At 38.1% G+C, this 23,678-nt stretch overlaps 1 protein-coding gene across 1 annotated transcript; it reads right to left on the bottom strand.

The window, feature by feature from the left end:
- Positions 1–823: 823 nt before the first annotated feature.
- Positions 824–23,426, bottom strand: impact (impact RWD domain protein). The gene is made up of 11 exons (XM_054603147.1): positions 23,280–23,426; positions 21,610–21,738; positions 21,442–21,494; positions 21,251–21,313; positions 21,027–21,112; positions 16,482–16,613; positions 16,293–16,387; positions 13,540–13,613; positions 13,008–13,098; positions 5,492–5,626; positions 824–2,270 (listed from the first exon to the last, which is right to left on the bottom strand). The coding sequence occupies exons 1-11, from the start codon at positions 23,325–23,327 to the stop codon at positions 2,211–2,213; spliced, it is 966 nt and encodes a 321-aa protein (XP_054459122.1). The 5' UTR covers positions 23,328–23,426; the 3' UTR covers positions 824–2,210.
- Between the last annotated feature and the right edge of the window lie 252 nt (positions 23,427–23,678).

Genomic DNA, 23,678 nt, shown 5'->3' with positions numbered 1-23,678 from the left:
ATGGGTTCAGCGTGATGACAGCTTGTCAGCAGAGAAACCAGCTCTGTTAAGAGAATTAGCTGTAATTATTCTCCCAGTGGCTGAAATGAGCACGCGGCTTTGTGAGCAGACATGGAGGACGGTTTCTCAGGCTGTTGTGTTTCACTTGTGTTCTCATTCACATGAAATGTCCTCGTTGGATAAAAGTATGGGTTTCATTCCCTGGAGATAAACGGATGAGTGTTTTTACGTCACAGTTGTGGTGTTGTGCTGGTGACAAACAAACTGCAGAGTTAACCGCTGAGCGCTGGGTGTTTCCTTTAGAAAGCTGCCCTGCACTGGTTCACATGCAGCCCGTGTCTCTGCATGCATCAAGTGACGCCAAAACAGGGAGGTGAGGCACATTCCCACTGGAGCCAACGGGGGGTAAAAGCTTGCAACTTGTGATAAGTTGAATATTAACGGGTTGGCTTCAAGCGAGTGTCAAATGCATTGTGGGAAATGTGAATGATGGGACCGAGTCTCAGAGCGTTTGTGTTAAAGGGATTCAGTGAAGTTCATTTATGAGCAGTGGTGTCTGATCATATTTTCCTGGAAACGCTGAATGAAATAGGGCATGAATCTCATCCACATGCGGATTCGGCTGAATTCACGCCCACAAGGACAAATATTCTCACATTAACATTTGAAATTAAAGGCGGACAAAAGCTGCTTTCTCCTGAACAAATTCCTCCATTTAAGCATGTAATGATTATTTGGTTTTCTAATAAGAGTGGTGCAAATCCTTATGTGGGAATGATGAATAAAAAGTTGTCAGCCATTTTTATGGAAAAAAATCTCATGGTTTGATTTGTTTAATGAAAACATGTTCATCAAACATTTAATTTCAAGGCTTCTCAGTCAAGATGGTGCAATATAAAAGAGTTAAAGCAATCAGCTGACATAAGTCCTTCAGGGATGACAGAAGCCCCAGGAGTTAGCATCTCACTGGTTCACTTGATAAAAAGCCATTATCATTTTTCTATTGGATTTTGGATTATTGCAGAAAATAAGCTCTGTGGCAAACAAAGGTTTATGAAAATTACAAGTTTGGTTCAGCAGGATAACTTTTGCAAATTAACACCACTGTTCTGATTTTTGAAGCTTGAATACAATCAGCAGAATAAAAAGCTAACGTTAAGCTATGAATGAACTACATCACAGTCACGGATGGATTACTAAACAGGCCTACGAGGCACAGGACCAGGGGCCCAAAGTCTCAGCCCCCCTTGACCTTCGACTATACCTGTACCAACGACCTGTACCTTCAAAGAAGAAACTCAAAATAGCCAAAACATAATAATGAAACGAATACAAAGAAGAAACTTCTGGAAAGAGACACAAAGAGACAACAAAGAGATTCCTAATGACTGAAAAAAGGGCAAAACAACCACAAATGGACTTAAAATGTGCACAAAGAGACACAAAACGACTACAAAGAGACAAAAGATGACTACAAAGAGACACAAAAAGACCAAAAAGAGACACAAAACGACTACAAAGAGACAAAGATGACTACAGAGAGACACAAAACAACTACAAAGAGACAAAGATGACTACAAAGAGACCCAAAACAACTACAAAGAGACAAAAGATGACTACAAAGAGACCCAAAACAACTACAAAGAGACAAAAAAAGACAAAAAAAGGGGCAAAACCAAACTTAAAATAACTACAAAAAGTACCAAAATAATTACAAAGGGAAACCTTTTGCCTTTTAGACTTGGATCTGTGCCCAGGGGCATATTGTCTCATAATTCACCACTGTCACATGACTTCACATTAAGTCCTTTCATTAAGACTCTTGTTTGCACTGGCTTTTTTATGGCACGTAAAAGCTTCAAAATTCAAGAGAGTGGTATTTACTAAAGTATCTTATGTAGTAGTCAAAACGTTAAAATCTCCTAATCTTGTGTTCAGCACAGACCTTATTTCACCTCATCTCACCAAACACATTAATAAACAGCATGTCTTTGAAACAAGCGAACCATAAGTGCAAAAATGCAATTCAGGGTTATAGGTCTCATTCCTGCAGCACTTTATACTGTCGTAATCTTGAATAAATTATTTGTAATTGCAAGAAATCCCTGTTTGTCTCTCTTAAGACATTTCGGAACCTGCTTACAACAACCTCTTCAAAAAACTATGAATATTTATTTGAGACAAAAGTCATTTTTTTCCTCTTCTGAAATTCACTTTGTCTTCTTGCTTTTTGACTTTTTGGTCTTTGCTCCAGATTTGGCGGCTTCATCCTGTGAAAGAAGAGCAAAGGGTTAGAGAACGAATAGACTAATAATTATCTTACATTAGCACTCCACTTAATGGTGCCAAAGCTTTTTCCATGTTTAATATTTAAGTGTTGATTTAAAGCTCATGACTCAATGTAAGACAGACACTTTTACCAGAACTCCCGCTGTGGTTCCCTGCTTTACCGAAATGTGCCGATAACAATGTTCTGATTGGCATTCCCTCTGCTGTTTTAATGTATTCAAATAATTGCATTATCCAAACATTGTACTCTTAAGTACTCTTATAAAACATTTTCCAGTAATTATTTATCTAACAATCCAGCCTGCTAACTTGTACACCTCCCGACATTTTAACAGCCTGTCTGGATAAAAAGATTACCTTAATGACAATTCTGTTTCATACAGCAGAGCGGAAATTTTTAATATGCACGCTGCTCCTTGATATCTCATATGGTGTTTAAAAAGGGGCTGTAAACCAGTCACTCTCCAACGCTTGTCCTCCCAATTATCAGCCGACAGGAAGTAGCCTTGTTACCATTTCTAGTAAGTGTCCCACATGCTGCAAAAATAACTGGCAGAAACCTTTGAAAAAAAAGGTGTAAAACTGGTGGTTCAGCTCTATTTTCCTCCTAAATCCAATCCAAGTACTGATAGACTTGATCTCATATAATAGTTCTCACTCTCTCTTCCAAGGAATAATTCTCCCATTTCCAATATTCACTTTACCTCAAAGTGTTTTGCTTCTTATTCAGACAATAGGTTCTGCTGTTTGAAGCCAATGCGGAAGTGTCTTAAAAAATGCATTCTCTCAATTAACCATCAGGGGGCAACTCCTAGGATTGCAAAAAGAAAAAGTCAGATTGTATAGAAGTCTATGAGAAAATGACTCTACTTCTCTCTTGATTTATTCCCTCAGTAAACATTGTAAACATGAGTTTATGGTCTCAATCTCTAGTTTCAAGTCTTCTTCAATACAGCATGATGTTCATTTAGTAAATGATGCTCCATTTAGAGTCAAATAGATGAAAACATCACATCACTATGTTGTTTTTTACTTTTTTTTAAACTGCTTACGAGCTTCGTGGAGCCATTTTCAGGGCACTTAAAATCACATCTACTGAAGATATTTATCAGGACTCAATGATTGCTCTGCTTTTTTGGACCGGTCAATCAAAAAGCTTCTGAGAGGCTTCAGGCAACTAAAACCAAGCTGTTTGTTTGAGAATCAATTCTAAACTATTATTGGTTGTTTTTTAAAACCACTTCATAAACTGGAATCAGGCTATTTTCTTTTCTGTCCCTCCGTCCACAGACTGTGGCTTGTAATAAGCTGTCAGAGAACTGAGCCTTTGCTGTCGGGATGGGAATGAAATCATGTTCTGTTTTCACAGAGAGTTGATGGGGTTTTGAAGTCGGATACTTTTTAAGAGTGGGTTTGCAGTACCTTTAATCTATGTGAGGGAGCAGCTCAAAGGTCAGTCACGTTACCATTGGAATAACTTCTCCGGACACAAAGACGACTTCAAAGCGGACTGGACCTAACTTCAGGCTGGTGAGAGCGAGGAGAGAGTGTTTGATCTTCGGAACATGTGGCAACCAGACACTTCAAATGAAGTCGTATCCCTAATGTGACAGCTGCTGAGGAGTTACTGTGGAAACAGACACTCTATGGTTTAATAATAATCTATGTGTCACTAGAACCGGTTACTTTTTATTGTCTGAGAGTGTCTTCTCTTTTGGCCTTCAGACTCTGGAATGGTTTGTCAAAAGGGGAAAAAAGAAAATCTTTGGAGTACACAAGGGAAAAGGTCGATATTGGTGCAACGTGATGGCAAAGTGTTTATGGCGCATAACAAATGAGTATAAAAAGGCAGAACGCAACCATGGACTGTATATAGGAAGTGAACGTAGACTTTGTGGAATCCGAGCGTCGCCATGTTGGGTTTTTTTCGCAACCAATGGACAGAAGTTACCATATTTGGACTTCAAAGGAAAGACGTAGAGACGCCGTATACGGCTCTGGAATAGACCTGTCAATCACAGAAAGCCCGCCCTAAAGCATACCCTGCTTTATGGTCTGTTTGACTCTAAATGGAGCATCATTTACTAAATGAACATCATGCTGTATTGAAGAAGACTTGAAACTAGAGATTGAGACCATAAACTCATGAGTGGCGTTTTCATTCTTCCTGCTGATGCTTCATTATTGTCTTCTTAAAGGCTCAGTCTTTTGGTTTGGCAGCTTAAAAATAAATTGGTTCTTTGTTCCTTTACCCTGCTGACTCCAGCTACAGAGAAGCTTTTAGGCATTTTTCTTCTGTTTTCTAGAAGAGAAAAGTGACAAGGAGGCACCTTCAGGCAATACAAAGTCAATGGAGAGTGAATAGTTTACCCTTCGGTGTGGGCGGGACCTAAATGCGTTCTGTCAAAGGCTGTTCCTCTCACAGCGTTTGTAGCTATACCAACGACGAGTGACCTGCTGTTTTTCAGGTATATACCACAAAAAAACTATTTGTATGTAATCTGTGTATTAAGACCTTAAAACCCCACACAGGGCAAACAGAATGGTATTTCACGCAGAACACGGCTTTTTCGTGTGAAACAATAAGTCAACGTTGATTTATTTATCACGTAACTTACATTCTTCTATAACGGCACTAACGTAATTATTTTAACCCAAACCACCATGTTTCCCTAAACCTAACTAAGTAGTATTCTTACATAAACCTAACTAAGTAGTTGTATTACCTAAACCCAGCTAAGTACTTCAGGATTTCTTCTTAAACCTAACTATATAGTTTTCTTACCTAAACCTAACTAAGTTGCTTCCTATGTGCACGGAAGCTTTTTTTGAAAAGACTGTGTCGTGTAACAAGCGGAAATTGACAGCTGCTGGACTTTTGTAAGAAACCCAAACAAAAAAAGGGGGACAATTCTTTCGTAAGACATCATACGAAAGGTTGTATGAGGAAACGTTGTCGATGCCCTGAACAGCGAGTCACCGGTTCAATTCCCTGCTGGACAGACAGACAGTCTGCTGCATGTCATTCCCCTACTCTTTTTTCCCACATTTTCCCATCTTTCTCCATTATCACTGTAAAAAAAACTACAAGATAACAGACGTTTCCCAGCATCAAAAAACGAACATCAACGTCACATTTGACCGATGACGTGTCAGTGGAAGGTGACAGATCGATGTGTAAGAGGCTCAGAGAGTGTCTCACCGTGGAGGCAGCGTATCCCTCCTCAACCAGGATGTTTCTAGCACAGTTGTTGATGTGTTTGAAGCGGTCAGGACCCAACAGAATACCTCCGTACCATCGAGACACGACCACCGCGACGTTACGCACGTCCAGAATCTGTGGTGAGACACAAACACATAGTTAATGTGAAATTAGTGTGAACTTGAGACAGCCGCTGAGTGACGAATACAATAAATATGTGACACAACACCCTCCTCTGAAAACCATTTTCAAGGGGCCAGATATTTCACAGCAGATTTGATCCTGTGGTTGATAAATCTTCATTAAGTGTATCCGACTCGGCCATCAGCTGTCACTCTGGACCTTGAAATGTGGGGGGAATTTCCCTATTTGGCTATCCTCCACAGAGTTAGATGAGAAAATGTAATTTCCCCCCTTTCATCTTTGAGTGTCAATATCTGGCTCCAGGAAATGTTTAGCTGAGGTTAGCAGCACAGAGACAGGAAGGTTCAAGGTTCGATTTATCATCTAGAAAATCACGGCGATTACAGCATCATCCAATCGTAATCATAATGCAGTTTATGAAAGATATTAATACCGAGAAATTAACCATGAATATAAATTCAAACAACATAAAACTAGAATCCACAAAGCAATAACAGACCTGTTAAAGGGGCAGCAGTAAAAAGACCCTTAAAACAATAGTGTTATTAAAGCTGCTATAATCAATATTTTTATATTAAAGGCTTAGTTCTGATTTCAGTGTTTTACTACAGTAGATGGAGTTTGTAGAAACAGACAGGAGAAGCAGCACGGAGCAAAGCAATGAACTGCTGTGGACGTATTTAAGACACCTAAAAGAATCAATATCAGTTTAAGTGAACGCTATATTTAGAATATTTTTATCGCTTTGCCTGAAGCCGTTATCTATGCTCTCTTCAAAGCCACAAGATTTCACTCACATTAACAGTATTTTTATCTTGCAGACCACAGGAGTCGATGTTTTACCGCTGCCTCGGTTAGTTTGTTTTATTGTTTGACTTTGAAAGAATCCGAATTAACCTCTTAAACAGTCACACAGAAACAGAAACAAACTCGGGCTTGGCACCGTAGTGCAAGCCTCAGTGGACGGCACGCAAGCTCTGAGCATGAAAAGAGGCGTTTATGCTCTCTGCACTGTTCGTTGCATTATTCTCTGAAACGCTATAAGGCGTTCAAACTAAATGAACTGTAAAGAATCAAAAAGACAACGAGTATAACCCATTGACTGTAGGTGTAACCGCCAAAATGCCATAAACCATCCTCCACATTGCCAAGGAGTGATTATATTTATCTGTAAACTAATTTCTCATATTCATGGACTACTTTATCCCCTTTGTACAAGCCCTGTAAAGAAACATGTCAAGTATTAAATGCATTTTAAAGACACAAAGGTTGAATATCCGTTAAACAATTTGATTTGGCTGCAAAATATTTACTCAAATGAAGATTTTTATGACCTCCTGTTTCTAAAGCATCTCAAAACAAACTAGCCTTCTTTGTAAAATACCTAGAAACGTAAATAGTGCTTTTATCAGTTATCTATGGGGTTGCACACGCATCAAGTTAAAAAAACTAAGCTAAACCGATTGCGGCAGCGGTAGACCAACAACTTGTGTGTTACTGTTTTTGTCAAAGGAGTCCGGTGGCCTCAAAGGGAGCATAGATGGCCTCAACGGCTTTAGTTACCGTTGTCTGCAGGGTAAAGCTGTGAGAATATTCTAAATGAACAGCACACTTAACCTTTAACAATGGATCAGACATTGAGAGGATTTGTTTTTGACATTAATCTTCCCATCAAACTGTTAATTAATAGCAAATAAGCAAAACTCATTCCTATATGTCACATAAAGAGGATAATTTGACTCGGCACAGCAACACACACACACACACACACACAGAAAGTGCAATGTCATTGGAGGGGACTCATCCACATCTGGCTGCTGACACTATTAATCAGATCCTTTTTTTTTTGTATTCATTACGACACACTTCCACATTCAGAAGCACAAATCTAAAAGAGGAAATGGGAAGAAAGGCTTGTGGAGAGGAATGAGATTAGAGAAGAATAGATTAAGAAGAAAGCTCTTCATGTAAATTGGTACGCTGAGAGTGTGACAAGTAGAAGATTAATCAGTGTGTTGCTCTGAAGGAGGAGCAGGAAGACGGCCGACCTGATGCCATCACTCCAGTTACAGTAGGTCAGTCAGCTGTAGGAAGTCTTTTCATCTGCTCGCATGTACTGTACGTCCACATTAGGTTGAAAAATGACGATATGAGAGGAAGTCGTCATTGTCAATGTTTTTGATTTTTGCACAGAATCAGAGGATAATTCTCAGTGCAGGCGACAACTCTCACCCATCTGATCTTTTTAGTACAAAATGATGGATTGGTTAAGCTTTAAAGCTGGAGTGCGGGACTTTTACATGTAAATAAACGGCAAGACAAAAAGTCCACACAATGCTTATGAAGCCTGTCTGCACCAGGGAAAGCTCTCTATTTTTTGTAATAGTTTTTTCCTTGAACTTGACTTTGTGACGTTTTTAAATCAAGGAAATATGTGATGGAGATTTCTTAGAAAAAAGAAAATAGCTGTGTTAAGAGAACTCTGACTGCACTTACTCTAGGCTTCATGATTACACGATGGCGGATGTTATAAACGTGGGTCTGTCGAAAGGAATGTAGGACGGAATTATCTCCTTTTTCTTTTGCCCCAGAATTGTCCAGTTCCTCTGCTAAAGGAGACAAAGAATGATGCATTGGAGCACTATTCCTTAGCATTGAGAGAAGTCAATGGCATCCACTCCAGAAACCTTTCTCGGACGCTTCTTGGAACTTTTCTATCATTCTCTCTGGCATCGTTCGTGGCAATACTTACAAAAATGAATGTGCTGTAATTCGTATATATTTTTCCCCAAAAATCGATTAGTCCTACTGCGGTCGTCAACTTCTGGTTCTAAAATGTGAAGCCAATGCTGAAGTGCATTAAACCTGCATTCTCTCTAATGTCCACCAGGGGGCGACTCCTCTGGTTGTATAGAAGTCTATGAGAAAATGACTCTACTTCTCTCTTGATTTATTCCCTCAGTAAACATTGTAAACATGAGTTTATGGTCTCAATCTCTAGTTTCAAGTCTTCTTCAATACAGCATGATGTTCATTTAGTAAATGATGCTCCATTTAGAGTCAAACAGACCATAAAGCAGGGGATGCTTTAGGGGCGGGGCTACTGTGATTGACAGATTGTAACCAGAGCCATATATGGAGTCTACACTTCACTCCTCCACACTCCAAATATGGTCACTTTTATTCACTGGTTGCAAAAAAACAAGATGGCGACGGCCAAAATGCCAAAGGCAAGGCTTCAAAACTGAAGTCCACAAACCAATGGGTGACGTCCCTACAACTACGTCCACTTCTTATATACAGTTTATGATATGATGACATGCCATAAAGCAAAAAAATATGTTGGGGCTTCTTTACCAGGAAGCATGAAAAATATGTTTAAAAGATGCATATTGCTTGACAAGCATTCAGATATTTAATAGAGAGTACGTCCTTCTAAGTAATCAAAGCAAAATCGAGCCAAAGAGTGAAGATCGATGCATTTCTTAAGAGCTGTTTTGGAAGGAAACACTGTATTAGTCAAAGACAGCTTGATTCATCTGAATTCTGTGCAGAGGATCGCACTTTCACCGAGAATGCACATCACTAATTCACACTAATTTATCACTCTAACAGGGTCACACTGGCATGGACGACTGCCGTCATCTCACAAATGAGTATGAACTTTGACATGAGTCATGGATCTCATCTGGAGGAGCTCTGATACGACTCAGCACCGACTGGTAATGAGAATGACAGAACTACTTCAAGTCACCGCCGAGCTCTGATTACAGGAAACTTTTACTTATTTATTTTTGTCACAAACCTTTCACTGGCCTTCATTCAATATTACGGCGAGACAAAAAGTGTGTGGACAATTGCACGTTTGGGTGTGATGTGGGTGTGTGTGTGTGTGTGTGTGTGTGAATCATCGTGCCATCTGACAGCACAAGTGCCTCTTTGATATGTGGAATGGAAAGATTTTTTGAAATGGACTATTTCTCTGGAGAGGCACAGAGGGAAAAATTACACATGCTGTAAATATGAGTGGTGTTATACTAGAGACAATATCTGCTGTGGAGAAGTACACTTAGATAAGTTGATGTTTGACTCTGCAATTCTCACATCATGATTCTGACTTCATAAGAGATCATGATGGTGATGTAAGACAATGAAATCAACCCTAACAGGCTAAAAGCAATTATCGAAATAACCTGAAAATTATAATTTAAATGCAAATTAGGTGACATTAAATGTTACAAACTCCTTACTTCTGAATTCTGGTTGCGTTTTCATTACGGTGAAGGAAGGTTTTCTAACACCGTCTCTTTGGGCTGGATCAGTTAGTCAGTTATCTACACAGTCAAGCGAAAAACTCAAATGCAAATTTTTTTCTGACATTTTTCTGTTCTCAAATGTGTCAAATTTGCTGCTTTTCTCTTTTTTTCTAAAAGCACTTTTTTCCAGATGAGTTTTAATTTGCATAACTTAAAAACACTCAATGTATGTACCTGTTGTTTAGAGAACATGGAGAAAGTAAAGCTTGAATGATTTAGTCATATTTAGAGCATGGGGGTAGTTGTGCACTTCAGCCTCGTGTGGCCAGAATGAGTATTACAAATCTTCCTTTCAAAAACTATAAATACTTCACCTGGCAAAACCAATTTTTTCACCTGAGCCACAGATTTTTTTTTATACGTAACAGATCAATTATCCAATCAAAACCTTTTTTTCACATGTTCTTAAATCATGCTCAGACTTAAAAAAATGGATCTCCCATAATTGTATTTCTCACTTGCCTCTCAGGGCTTCCATAGTTTTAGATGTTAGTTTACAAGAAGTCAGTTAACTAAAACATTTTTCTACTAACAGGAAGTGATGCAAAACTGTGACTTCTAACAATCACACTTAAAGCTAAATATTGTGTATTTTGTGTTGCTGGATACGTGCCTCTGTGTTCTTTTGTATAATAGACCATTTAAAAGCATATTGCATTGCTAGGCAACAGCTTGGGTCCATGGTTACTTCCTGATGTGAGCTGATGTCATTCACTGCACTTCAAACTGAATATGTGAACTATTGTTCAGCATACTTTTGTGTGAATAAAACGCTTAACTGTTATCACAAAGTCACTTACTGAGAGCCTCCTCGCTGGTTGGAGACGCGTTACCGTGGTAACCCTGTGCCCACCTCCTATGACCAAACAATTATTTGTGAGCTGACAAAAAATGACATTCCACCTAACAAAGTGGAAGTGTCCAATGTTTCCATACTGTAATAATTCATCAGAAATAGTATGCAATTTTGGGAACTCTTGGGTTTCATACGAAGATTTCAGACATGCTGAAGAAATCTCTCAAACTTTTTTGCATATTAAATATCATGTTAGTGTTGGACACAACCGTTAACTGCAACAGGAAATGAACTGGGACAAAGCACCATCTTTAATAAAAGGGCCCGATCCAGGCTGTTTTTTCTCAGGAAGCTTTTGATGTTCTAGCAGGAGACCAGACTTTGTATTATCAAAGTGTTTTAGCAAGTGTCCTACTTAATGTATTTCTATTTTATATTATACTGATAAGAAAGGCAGGATCCATTAGTGGCTTTGGCCCCTGACTCGTTAATGATCATGGAGCAACAAAAAAAAGGATAGAAAGCTCAAAGGTAATGTGCAAAATGTTCCTAGTTTTTAGTGATAGGCTGAGGAAGTCGTCGGTACCGGCTGCGCTGAAGCTTTTTTAATCAACATTGTCGCCGACTGTCACTGTTGATGAGCATTTCATCTCATATCTAAAATTACTTCTGATTTTCTTCTTTTTTTTTTTTTACAGCTGTCACTTTTTCATTAACACATTAAACTCTCAGAAACAGAATCAGTATGATAATATGGGACACCGCTTTAGTCCATTTTCCTTCTCTCACATTTGCTGTCATCTTACAGATAAAACAAATTGAAAATTAATTAAAAAAAAGTAATTAATCTATACTATGATTTACTGATGTCTGGCGGTGCTCTTTCTTTTTTAATCAACATGTCGCCTGGACCACATCTCCCTTCACCTCTTGTATTCAGGACACAATAGGCACAAAATGTTCCCATGTGACCGGACACAGAGGACTCTCAGCCTTTCTGGTGGTTGAACAGTAATCATCAAAATTAGTAACCTGCCGTTGTTTACATCACCTGACATGATTAAAAGTGAAACAATTTTAAAATCTCTGTTTAAAAAATATCACTTTTATGGTGTAAAATGTACAATTAGCATTAGCATAGTATGCTGTCTGTATTCTCCGTTCATGATTCTTACCTCTTTGATATATTTGACACAATATATAGTTTAATATCACCTACATATACTATGTGTTGGTGTTAATAAGGAGCATTACTTGAAAAGCTCACGTCAGACTGGCACAAAACTCCCACAGAAACGAGCGATTTGTCAGAATCCGTGGAAAACCTCTGTACTCGTAACGATTTAAAAGACACAGTAGATGCTGACGGTGAAAAATGAACAAGGCGGAATAGAAGAGAGGCCCACTAAAGAACACAGAATCCAAAAGAAAGTTGGCAATTTCGACAAAGTGTTCTGGGCAAAAGCTTTCTGTGTGCTGCTCTGACTCATTCACCACTTTTTGTGGCTTTTTAGCTTTTTGACAAAAGCAAGATGTGATTAAAGTCACTGTGAGGAACTTTAAACTGGTTCTGAATCAGTCTCAGTTTAGTCCTGATCCTCTATAGACCTCCATCAGTAAACCAGACCATCAGAGAGAAGATCGTCTGTTTCTATAAAGTTATTCTTAAAGCTCGTCATCAGAGCCACCGGGTCGGATTCTGGAGAAACCAGATGAAATCATGCAGATTTCATCCAGCAGCAGTCCAGACAGACCAGATCCCAGAGACCAGTCCACAGTAGACCCAGGCCGTATTGCTGGACCCGCTGGAGGGAAGGAAGGCAACGGGAGAACCAGAACCAGGACTGAGAGAGGCAGACTGTCAGTTCATGCTGCAGTAAAATGAGAGGTTTTCTAAAGGGACTGTGGTGCTCGGAAACACTAACGAAACAAATGGACGGAGTCAGTAGCTGCTTTTAAATCTAAGCTAAAAACTATAATTGCATGCCTTTAGTTTTTATTCATGTTTGTTGCTCTTTTGTTACTTTTTCTTTGATATCGCTGTTTTATTTTGTATTTGTTTCTATGTGTCGCACTTTGTAACTTTGTTTTCATAAGTATTATATAAATAAAGATATTATTATTATATCATTATTACATATTTTGTCCACAGGGGTCGCCAAAATCCTCACAAAAGGTTCATCGCGGTACCTTTTAAGTACGCAGCTGGAAAGAATGATCTGCTGTTTCATGACAATAAGTAGTCAGTGAAAATAAAGACCTGCAGTAAATGGAGCAGCCTCCCCCCCGCCGCCGTCTCGCCGTCGTCCTCGCAGTCCTGCAGGAAGCTGTTCTTGTCCTCGCAGTAAATCCTGCAAACAGACAGAGAGAATCCCAACAGCTTGGCGTCAGGCGGGAGAGCATTGAGACGTTTTGGTTGAGAGGGCGAGGCCGTGACACCGGCGGCATCTTTAAATGTCAGCCGTAATGACCACCCAGCCAGTGCACGGGCGGCTCGACATCGACCTAATTAGAACACACTGACAGAAGAAAAACCATACTGCACATGCATGTGAAAACACACACAGAAAGACATAAACCCACATATCTATTAACATAATACACTACACCATCAGAATCCTTCTTCTACTTAACTTTAAGCAGTGATTTGCCCTTTAGAGGAGACGTACAGGCCTCCAATCATTACATGCTCCTCTGCACTGAGACACCGTAGCAGTGACCTGACAGCTTGATTTGCATAGTGAGATAATGACAGACGTTAATATATATAGTATATATGTGACATTACTGACCTGTATGCATAAATGTTATGAGTGGCACTAGCAATCTTCTTGTTCTCATACAGCTTCCCCAGGACCATTTTAACCTGCAACACACAACATTATTCCTCACTTCACATGCTTTCTACATCTACTCCAGGATGTTTCTCTGCCTCAGCACAGTGTTTAAATATAAACTGCTTTCATGCTGAAACACTGAGTGGTTTAATGTTGAGAACGAGGAGTGAATTTTATAACCAAGTCAGTTTGAAAGTGATGCAGATGACAACTTCTGACGTCAACATGCCGTCTGACGCTGCTGACTAATGCACAAACCAGCGTTAGTCAACTGTTTGTGAAGGAAAAATCACATTTCCTATTAATAAAACTGATATTTTAATGGTATTCAAGTAATATCTCACTGACTAGTTCAACACTACAATACAAAAGCCCTGAGTCTGATTTAAATGTTTTCTCTCCTGACTTTTGGGATTTAAGAACAACAGAAACAACAATTCTGGGTTTGCCAGAATAAGATTTCTCAGTTCCTTAAAAAAATCTGTGAAAAAAGGTCTTGGCAAATTTTTTTGTGAAGATCATTTTTAAGTCTTTGTTAAATAGTTTTTTCTCTCCTGTGTTTATGACTGAACAACAGGTGGAAAAACAATCTTTCTAAGTTCCTTACTTCTTATTTTCTGTGGAAAATGTATGTAATACTCATTTTGGCCACAAGAGGCTGAAGTGCACCACGACCGCATGTTCTAAATATGACAAAAAACATTCATGTTTTCTTCCAGTTGAGTTTTATTTTCTCCATTCGCTCTTAACAAAAGGTACATGTATTGTGTGTTAGCAAGTTTTGTAAATTAAAAGTTTTTTATGTTTTTTGTCCTATTTAGAACATAGACTAATGGCGCACTCGAGCCTCTTGTGGCTGTAATGAGTATTACAACAACAAACACTTGTTTCACAGCTGAAAAAATATAAGGAATTTAGAAAGATTATCCAGTCACATCACCAGAATTTCTTAATTTTTTCCTCTCAGGGCTTCCGTACTACATCTTCAGCATTAAACTATTTACCCTCTGAAGAACACATTTCAGTTTTATGGAGCTCTAAAGTGTATGAATGCGACATAATGAAACAAATACAAATAAATAAAAAAGCTGAATAAGAAACTCAACACATTGTTATAAAATGTTATTTCATTATTTGTACAAACATTTCAAAAGTTTTCTTTTATCTTATAATGAAATTTATTTTCCAATTAAACTCACATTTCATGGACTTTATGCGTTTGAGCAACAAAGAAGTGCTTCAACTCCGTTATCTTTAAACTTCTGTCCACACAAATGCAATAAACATGTAAGCAGCTGTTTAATATAATATAATCTACATCATGAAGGACTGAGAGACTTTTCTTCTAAAGCAGTCTGACAAACATTAACCTTTTTTTACATAGCGCCGCTAATTAATTCACTGCTCCGCCCCCACACAGTTTTGGGATCAGCTGGTCATATTACTGTTTGATAGTCAGGGTCAAAGGTCAGACTGTGTTTTAGTATTTTTCTTTTTTATTATGTGTCTATAACAATATAATATCATTACATAATATGAGAACTGATTGTGGGAGTTTAAAACTGAGCACAAAAAAAAAAAAACACAGAGTCACAACAGAAACTCAATAATTATGTTACATAATAACACACAGTCCAGTTTGCTGTAACAGTGGTTTAAAAGTAAACTAGTTGAACTATCTGTACGCTGACAGTTTCTTTCCCTGGGCTATAAACAAACTTTACTCCAACACGACCTCTCTTTTTTACAGCAAACATACTGGATATTGTGCAATAATTGCATTTATTCTAGTGCGATAAAATTTTTTATCTAGTGCAAATTACATTGTATTTATTTACTTATTACTTTCTAACTTGCGTTGTTGGCTGTTGTTTGTTTGTTAAAGTTGTTTAGTTGCTCTGATCAGAAGTAGCGCTAATGATTTTGTTGTATTCTTTACAATGAAAACAAAGCCTTTCTGTTCTATTTATTTAATTTAACTAGTTGTAAACTAGTTAAATACATTTTTCTTTGCAGTTATGTGTTTCAATTTTTGTTTTACTTGTGTCTGTATAAGGGCAATAAAATAAAGAAATCGGTGTCATTGGTGAAAATTATATCTAAAATTTGGAAACAAACATTATGAATAATTTCAAGATAATTATAACTTAATTATTCTTGAATGAAATAAAATCAATTAGTTTTAATAATTCCTCAAATAATTGTTCATGTGTTATTTATTTCACAATGTCTGATTTAATTACTTCCTATTGAACTCTCTGGGGCTCCAAACTGTTTATGTATAATAAATAAATAAAGCTGCACGAGATGAAAAGTCAGTTTTTCTTTCTCTCAGTGAAGCAGATCTCGGTCTTTTTCTCAATAATATATTAGGTTGAACTGAACATTTGAAATATGTAAATGCTGTGCCTCTGCTCTCCGGAGGACGGCTGTGTCAGTAAATATTTTTGTCTAAACAGCTCTTCACAGCAGGTGGAAGCGTTTAGGACGAGTCGGTATGTTCATGGAGAACCACAGAGGGAGATTAGCGTGCAGGAGTGAGCCGGATGATGTCTCATTTTGTGAAATCAGTGAATAAATAATATCATTTATATCCAAGACCCTCAGAGTAAATTCTACTGAAACTCATACAAGCTATCGTTAGCCGTTTGTCTTCATGGTTTGACAAAAATATAAAAAACAATAACATGTCATTCATGTTTTTTTACCTGTCTTGGAGTCACCACAGGTGCTAAGTGAGGCTGGAAGGTACTGCGTCGGTCTGTGATGGTGTTTCCATGTTTTATAGGAGGAACCTCTTCATCTACGGGACAAGATGTGTCAAACCAGAGAGATATATTTAACAATAAGCTGTGTTTAACAATGAATTCAATGCAACTAAGTTGATGAAACTGTACCGTTTGCATGATCCATGAAAAGATTAGCATTTTCTGTATTCAGCTTTAGTGTCCTGAAGTCTGGTATGTCTTCATCATCATCATCATCATCATCCTCTTCAGCCGTCATGTTCACCTTCTCTGAAGGATCCACTGAAGCCAGTCATGTAAAAAAGGTTATGCCTTGTTAAGTGAGGCACTACGGGCAAAAATAATGTTCATGCAGTGGTCTACTTAGAGATTTTGGTCTAGTTTTCTTCCATAACACGCCTTCTTTCAGACTAGTGGGGAAAATTATTATTATTTTACTACTTTGTCTATTTGCGTCTGTAGATTTCTCCTAAATTCATCAAAAGTTACCATTAGAGAATGCCTCATTTGCATATGTAAACATAACATTTCATCTTAATGTCTTAATGTCAGTAATCAACTGGTGAAGTTTCATGTTGATATCTATTAGGTATTTTTTTACCCTATTCACCTGTAGTGTCTTCAACATGTATGTAATTTAACTAAACATATCTTTAAAGGACGTTTTCTCTAAATGAGTTTTTTCTCAGACTCTGATCCAGAAATCTCCACTTCAGTAGCTCTTACATACACCAAACTTTACAGCTTCATTCCTCTCTATATTCTGAAGGTTAACACAGAGGGGTTTGTTCAGATATCATTCATAGTCTGATTTATACAACATTTATTACTAAAAACATGGAGGAAATTGATTTTTTTATAGGGCTGTTGAGAGTATTTTCAGATTTATGGAGTGATACAAAGAGATATCCAAAATTCCCTCTGTAAAAACCTTTGACTCTAATATGTAAACAAAATGAAACAAGAATTTTGAACCTGGTTTTATCCAATGTTCAGATATCTGTTATGGAAATGTATGCAAATTAGCACATATTTAACAAAATAATGCTTGTTTTCATATTCAAACAAAGTGTGTAATAGAAAAAAAGTATTGTCTTAATATAGGTAATTAACTGGGGAAGTTTCATGGTGATATATATTAGTTAAATGTTTAACTCTCTTCTCCTGTAGTGTCTCTCTATTAAAGAATAGCTTGTTTGTTTTAATCCTAAACCTGGTTTCACTGAGTCGTCTTCAAACAAGGCAGCTTGTCATTAAAATGACACCTACCGAGCAATTTATTACCAAATTACCATTACATGACCTTAACTTTGACACTGAAATGGCTTTGTGACCTATGATACCAAGACAAACAATTCATAATGGATGACGCCAATTACAAAAACCAGTAGAAAGGATTAGAGCCTGAGGAAGGATTACGCAAATTTGAACAGTTCAATCCAAGAATGAAAGGGAACCAGAGCATTTGAGATGTTCTCCTGTGGAAGCAGCTCTCAGTTACAGTCCAGGAGGCAGACACCCTCTCCACGTTTAAGAGTGGGTTTAAGACTTATTTGATTATGCTAATAGTTGGGGCTGGCTCAGGCTTGTCTTGGACCAGCCCCTAGTTATGCATCTTTAGGTTTAGACTGCTGTTTTACACCATACATGGATTTTCGTCCCAAAATTTGCACGGAAATTCATAAAAAAAGACGTTATGGGTTGTGAATACTTGCGTAGTCATGCAGAACATTTGTGTTGGGTGGAAAAAATATTCGGACAGATACGATTTCTGCGGATTTCCGAATGCTGAAATATATGTTTGACCAATGACATCGTTTGTTCCAACTCATGTCATAAAAAATATTTCTGTCATTCTGCATAACAATTAGCGTTAGTGTGTTTTGGTATGTTGCATGGAGAGGAAGTATTTCCGTAGAAATGCGTCTTCAGAACAAAAACAAAACTCGTTGGGCCTCATTGAAGGCAATGCGGAAACATCTGCTGTGTGCATAGTTGTCGTGCGTAAAATCCACATGCAAATTCCGTATTCCCACAATGCATTTTCCCATCACACTGGTGATAAACAGCTTTTACACTGAGCTTCTCTCTCCTATTTTCCTTCTCCATCTGTATGCATTCACGTCTCATACATGAATGTTACTAATTAAGCTTCATCCTGGGGTTATTGTGCTTTCTTATCTTGATGCAATGCTTCTTATTTTTCTTAATAAAGTCTCTCTGAATGTTACAGTCTAGCCACAATAGTCCAGTCCACATAAGATCTGAGATCTTAAGATCTACACTCACCTTTGTTGTGTTAAATTCATTTTAAATCAATTGTTGGTGGCTTTTTAATTGGATTTGATAATGAGAAAAAATATAGGATATCACAAAACTCATTTCTTAATGTATTACATGAGAGGTAAGTAGGATTTTTCCAAAAAGAAAATTACCAAAATATAAAAATACATGATCAAAGTTGAACTGGCTACAAATCTAACAATGTTGCAGCGACAATGTAAAGTCCAGTTATGCCTGTAGTGTTTAGTCTTCTCGTGCAGATACACACATAGATAGATCATAAGAATCTATCTACACATAATCTATTAAAAGCCGGTGTGACTTCAGTCTCTCTGATGTTTTTCATCCTTTACTTCCCGTCTGGTCTCATTCCACCAAACTTCATTATCATCACCATCATCATTATTATTTCTCTTACTTTGCATGTCCTCTGTTATGCTTGCTCCCTTTTTCATTTCCTTTTCTGTGAAATGTGCATCTTTTAGCCTTATCGCTCCACCCCCCTGAATAGGAATTAGCCGTCACTCCGGCTCCTCTGAGTGCTGTGACTGGTTATTACCACATGAATCGCAGAGAGAGGACAATTCATACCACCCAATAACGGGGAGGACAATTCATATTTTCTTAGGCTTGTTGCTCAAAAGAGAGCAGCGATAATGGACACCACCCTGCTCGGCTGTAGATAACCGAAAAAACCCTGATGCACGGTGACACTTAGAAAAATCTTATTTGGGTATCTTCTTACTCTTTTTACACTTCAAAGGATTCTGCCAAGGTAACAGAAGCCATTACATAGATATTGATCTTAATTCAATGCAGTCACTCAAAGTCAGACCCAGAAGGTTATTTCTTTTTGAATGCCCCTATAGGCCTTTTGTGCTCATTTTATCACATCTTTAGACCCCATCAGATAGATGAGGTGCTAATGGAGGAGCATCTCAGCAGGAGTAAGATGAAAGACACATTTGGACCTCAGGTAGAGAAGAAGATTCATCCTGATACGACTATTTCTTTATAACCACTGATGTAATTATTTACCTGCTGATAAACAGTGGGCTTTATCAGAGCCAGGCTGTTAACATGTGTGGATGTTATCACATACTTCTAATCTGATCAAATACCGACACTTTGTCACTCCTCTTTAGGGTCTTAAGGAGAGACACAGTGGGCTTCAAAGCACAATGTTCATCTAATGCGCTTCATTAAAAGACGCTCAGATGAAATGCCCCAGGAGTGTGATGACTAATAAAACCCACATAGGGCGGGTGGGAATGAATGGATAGGTCATACAAACACAGGACGTTAAGAAGTCTATGAGAAAATGACTCTACTTCTCTCTTGATTTATTCCCTCAGTAAACATTGTAAACATGAGTTTATGGTCTCAATCTCTAGTTTCAAGTCTTCTTCAATACAGCATGATGTTCATTTAGTAAATGATGCTCCATTTAGAGTCAAAAGGCAGTCCACAAACCAATGGGCGCGGGGCCACTTGTGATGACTACGTCCACTTCTTATGTACAGCCTGTGGTCCTCCACACTCAAATATGGCTTTTTTTGGTTGCAAAAAAAAAGCTAAGCCCCTCCCTCCAAAAGATATAGTTCAGTACGAGCTTAGCAAATGTAGCAAAGCCAAGATTTGGATTTCTCCTCATGTGAAGCGATTTGTGCATGCTGCTGTACTAAGAGCGATATTTGGCATCTACAGAATTTGGAGTCCTTCTAAGTAATCAAAGCAAAATTGTTGCAGTTTTTTTTAGCATCTAATAAACAAAACAAAAGAAAAAAATGTACAGAATTTGGAGTTGGTGTTTTTTTTAGCATCTAATAAACAAAACAAAAGAAAAAAAATGTGGAGCAAAATAAAAACCAAGAACATTGCGTGTTGTGTTTATACTCGCGCTCTTGCAAACTATTCTAACTCAAACTTAAAAGTTTGTTAATAGCCTTTGACTCTTTTCAAGCTTCAAAATTCATAAAGTTGGTGTTCATTTGATTATTTTGCAGGACAAAACTTGTAAGTATCGTAAATGTTTCTGCAATAATCCAAAAAGCCGTTGTCGGGGTAACTGTAGCGATGCTAACTTACTGTTAGCACCGCAAAAATAAAAATTCAGCACAATGAAAGCATGGTTACGTTCACATCAGCATAACATTCAAAGTCTTACTGTCGCTTAAATTTGAGCTATAAAATCTGCCATTTTATCATTATAAATCAAAAGTTTGACGTGCTCTGCAACGGTACCTAAAGTGGGCGGGGCTTATTAAACGCATGAGTGCAGTAGAGATTCCTGCTCTTGCTGTGTTAAGAAGTGAGCTCTACAGGATTAATGATTTCCTGTCTGTCAAGTGTGATTTAAAGTCATTACAAACTGCTTGAGGGAGTTTTTGAATTTCATTTTTCACACCTCACCTGTTTCTGAGCTCCGTGATTTCTCCACCAGGAATTCTCGAATCTTTTCCACCCACAGGTAGAGGATGCTCTCCCCCGCATGCTCCCTGTCGAAATTTAAAAGGAATACATACGAGGGCGGATTATCTGAGAGAGAAGGACTAGAGAAAATAAACTGCAGCGTAGAAACAATCATGTGAAGCTTTTTGTTGCAGAGCCCCGTCGTTAAGTCAGAAAGCACTCACACGTAGAGGTCTTCAAGGCTGCTCGCCAATTTGTTCCTCTCAGGTCCTCGCAACCACGCCGCACTACAAAGGCCGAGAGCAAACAGAGGGTTATCGAGTAGGAGGACGAGTGGGTTGTTTTGAGTGGGATGTTGTTCTATCAATTCAGCAGATCAGTGCGAGGATTAAATCTGAAAGGCAAATAGACTCACTTGATCTGGTAGATGGGCGGAGCGGCGCTCGGATAATCAGATGGGAGAATTATCTGATCAATAAGAAAGAAAATATTAATAATACAAATCATGAACTGGATTTCAAAACAAGCTGCTAAGCCAGAAACTGGATTAATATATGCTAATATTTGGGGTTTTTTTCTCTACCTGCAAACACGCCGTGAGTGTTGGCTCCTCCAAGTCATCGGATATTTTGATGCAAAATATCCTGGACGCTTCGTCGATGACACACCACTCGTCTCCGTAGATGGAGGACAGAGCCTCGACCTCTTCGATCTTAACGAGAGAAAACATCAATCATATGTGTCGACGGGAAGTGATCCGTGAAGACATTTTGACCGGTGATGTGCTGAAGGCTTCACACTCTGGAAATATATCATTAATACCAAACTGCACACTGACGCATCAATCAATTCAATTCAATTCAATTCAATTCAATTCAATTCAATTCAATTCAATTCAATTCAGTTTATTTTGTATAGCCCAGAATCACAAATTACATTGCATCAAAAGCACACAGTGTTAAAGTTACTGTGAGGAACTTTTAAATGGTTCTGAACCAGTCTCAGTTTAGTCCTGATCCTCTCTAGACCTCCATCAGTAAACCAGACCATCAGAGAGAAGATCGTCTGTTTCTATAAAGTTATTCTTAAAGCTCCTCAGCCACCGTAAAAAAAATATTTGGTGATATTTCAAACCCCGGACTGTCATTAAAAGCAATATTTCAAACATTTTGGGAAATAAGCTGAGAAGCCATTTTGCACAGTGCATATGTAGTTGGAGCATTGATTTAAGTAAGTACATTTTTAAGTTTAGCGAAAAAAATATCATTAAATCTATGCAAGAACACACTACACGTTGCATAATCATTTTGTACTTTACTTAAAGCAAACTTATATCACATTCAAAATCATTACATCAGTGAGTAAAATGCATTATAAAAATCACTTTTATGTATACATAAAACGCAATGATCCTTGCAGTGAGTGACCAGCAATTATGATACTTGACCTTATAAGTCACATTAAAATGCTTGGTAATGTGTTATGATTATTATTATTATAAAGCATTATGAGTCCTTATTACTATATTTATACAGCTTTATAAGCAGATAACACATTATAAGTATGTGTGTAATGCATTATAGACATAAAAAGTGTTGTTCTTTCTGCTGCATGAAAACAAGTATTTACTTTTTTGCCATGTTCCCAAGTTTCACTATCAAACAACCCTCTGTGTTTTTCAAAAATCACCAATACATCCGGCACTAACTAGCACTGTTTGAGCACACACACACACACACACACACACACACACACACACACACACACACACACACACACAACTAACTACACATTCTATTAAGTGTGCATGTGATGGTGTTAATGTGTGTCCATCTTTTGTCTTTCCTGTGTTGATGTGTGGCCTCTGTGTGAACCGTGCAGCACCTGCAGAGCTTCAGACCTCACCTGCATGCTGTGTTAATGAAGCCTGACACCTTGGGGGGAAACCTGCAGAGAGTGTGTGTGTGTGTGTGTGTGTGTGTGTGTGTGTGTGTGTGTGTGTGTGTGTGTGTGTGTCTCTCTATTATATTATTTCAGATGTGTCACCTTTACTGGATGTGCTCTCAGTGGTATTTGATATCATTTAAAACCTCCTGCTGCTGGACCTCTGGTTCACCTGCCCACAGGTACTGTTTGGTGCATACGCTCTCTGCAGGCCACATTAAAATACTACACACAAAACAAGACTTTGAACGCAACTTGCCAAGTTGTCTTAACTCCAACAGCAGGGTTGTAAAAGCAAACCTATCTTACTTGATCCTGAAGGTCTCCTTCATCCTCTGGATCTGTGATGTCAGCCATGTGTTCAGTGTACTGTCAGCTACTGGACATGTGAAACTGAGTCAGTCAGAAAGGAACCGATAGTATTAAATGTAAGGCACATGAAGTCCATGTTGACATCCAGCCTGCATGCATGGTGTGTGAAACAGCTTCCAGGGCAAAGGGCTCCTCTTTTCAAAGTAAAAGGCAATATAGTAAAGAAAAAGCAAAAAACAGAGCATACGAACAATAAATTGCTTAATAAATTCATAGTTACTTATTTCTTATAATGTGTAAAAGAAATAAGAGCTTTTATCTCGCTGGAAGTTGTATTCTGCGTTTGAAAAAGCAGGAGGAGCTTTTATTTTGAAGGGCGCACAGGAGTTTCGCTCT

The sequence above is a fragment of the Anoplopoma fimbria genome, chromosome 8 (assembly GCF_027596085.1).
Source record: "Anoplopoma fimbria isolate UVic2021 breed Golden Eagle Sablefish chromosome 8, Afim_UVic_2022, whole genome shotgun sequence".
Lineage (NCBI taxonomy): Eukaryota > Metazoa > Chordata > Actinopteri > Perciformes > Anoplopomatidae > Anoplopoma > Anoplopoma fimbria.
Note: the sequence above shows the minus strand (reverse complement) of the source record. Positions and strands in the feature narration are given on the sequence as shown.

Excerpts from the sequence above, each read along its gene's own strand:
- impact (XM_054603147.1), bottom strand. The coding sequence starts at position 23,327 with ATGGCTGACATCACAGATCCAGAGGATGAAGGAGACCTTCAGGATCAA. Across the intron at positions 21,739-23,279 it reads AAGGAGACCTTCAGGATCAA|ATCGAAGAGGTCGAGGCTCT; the intron begins GTAAGATAGGTT and ends TCTCTCGTTAAG. Across the intron at positions 16,614-21,026 it reads ATCACGGAGCTCAGAAACAG|TGGATCCTTCAGAGAAGGTG; the intron begins GTGAGGTGTGAA and ends GACTGGCTTCAG.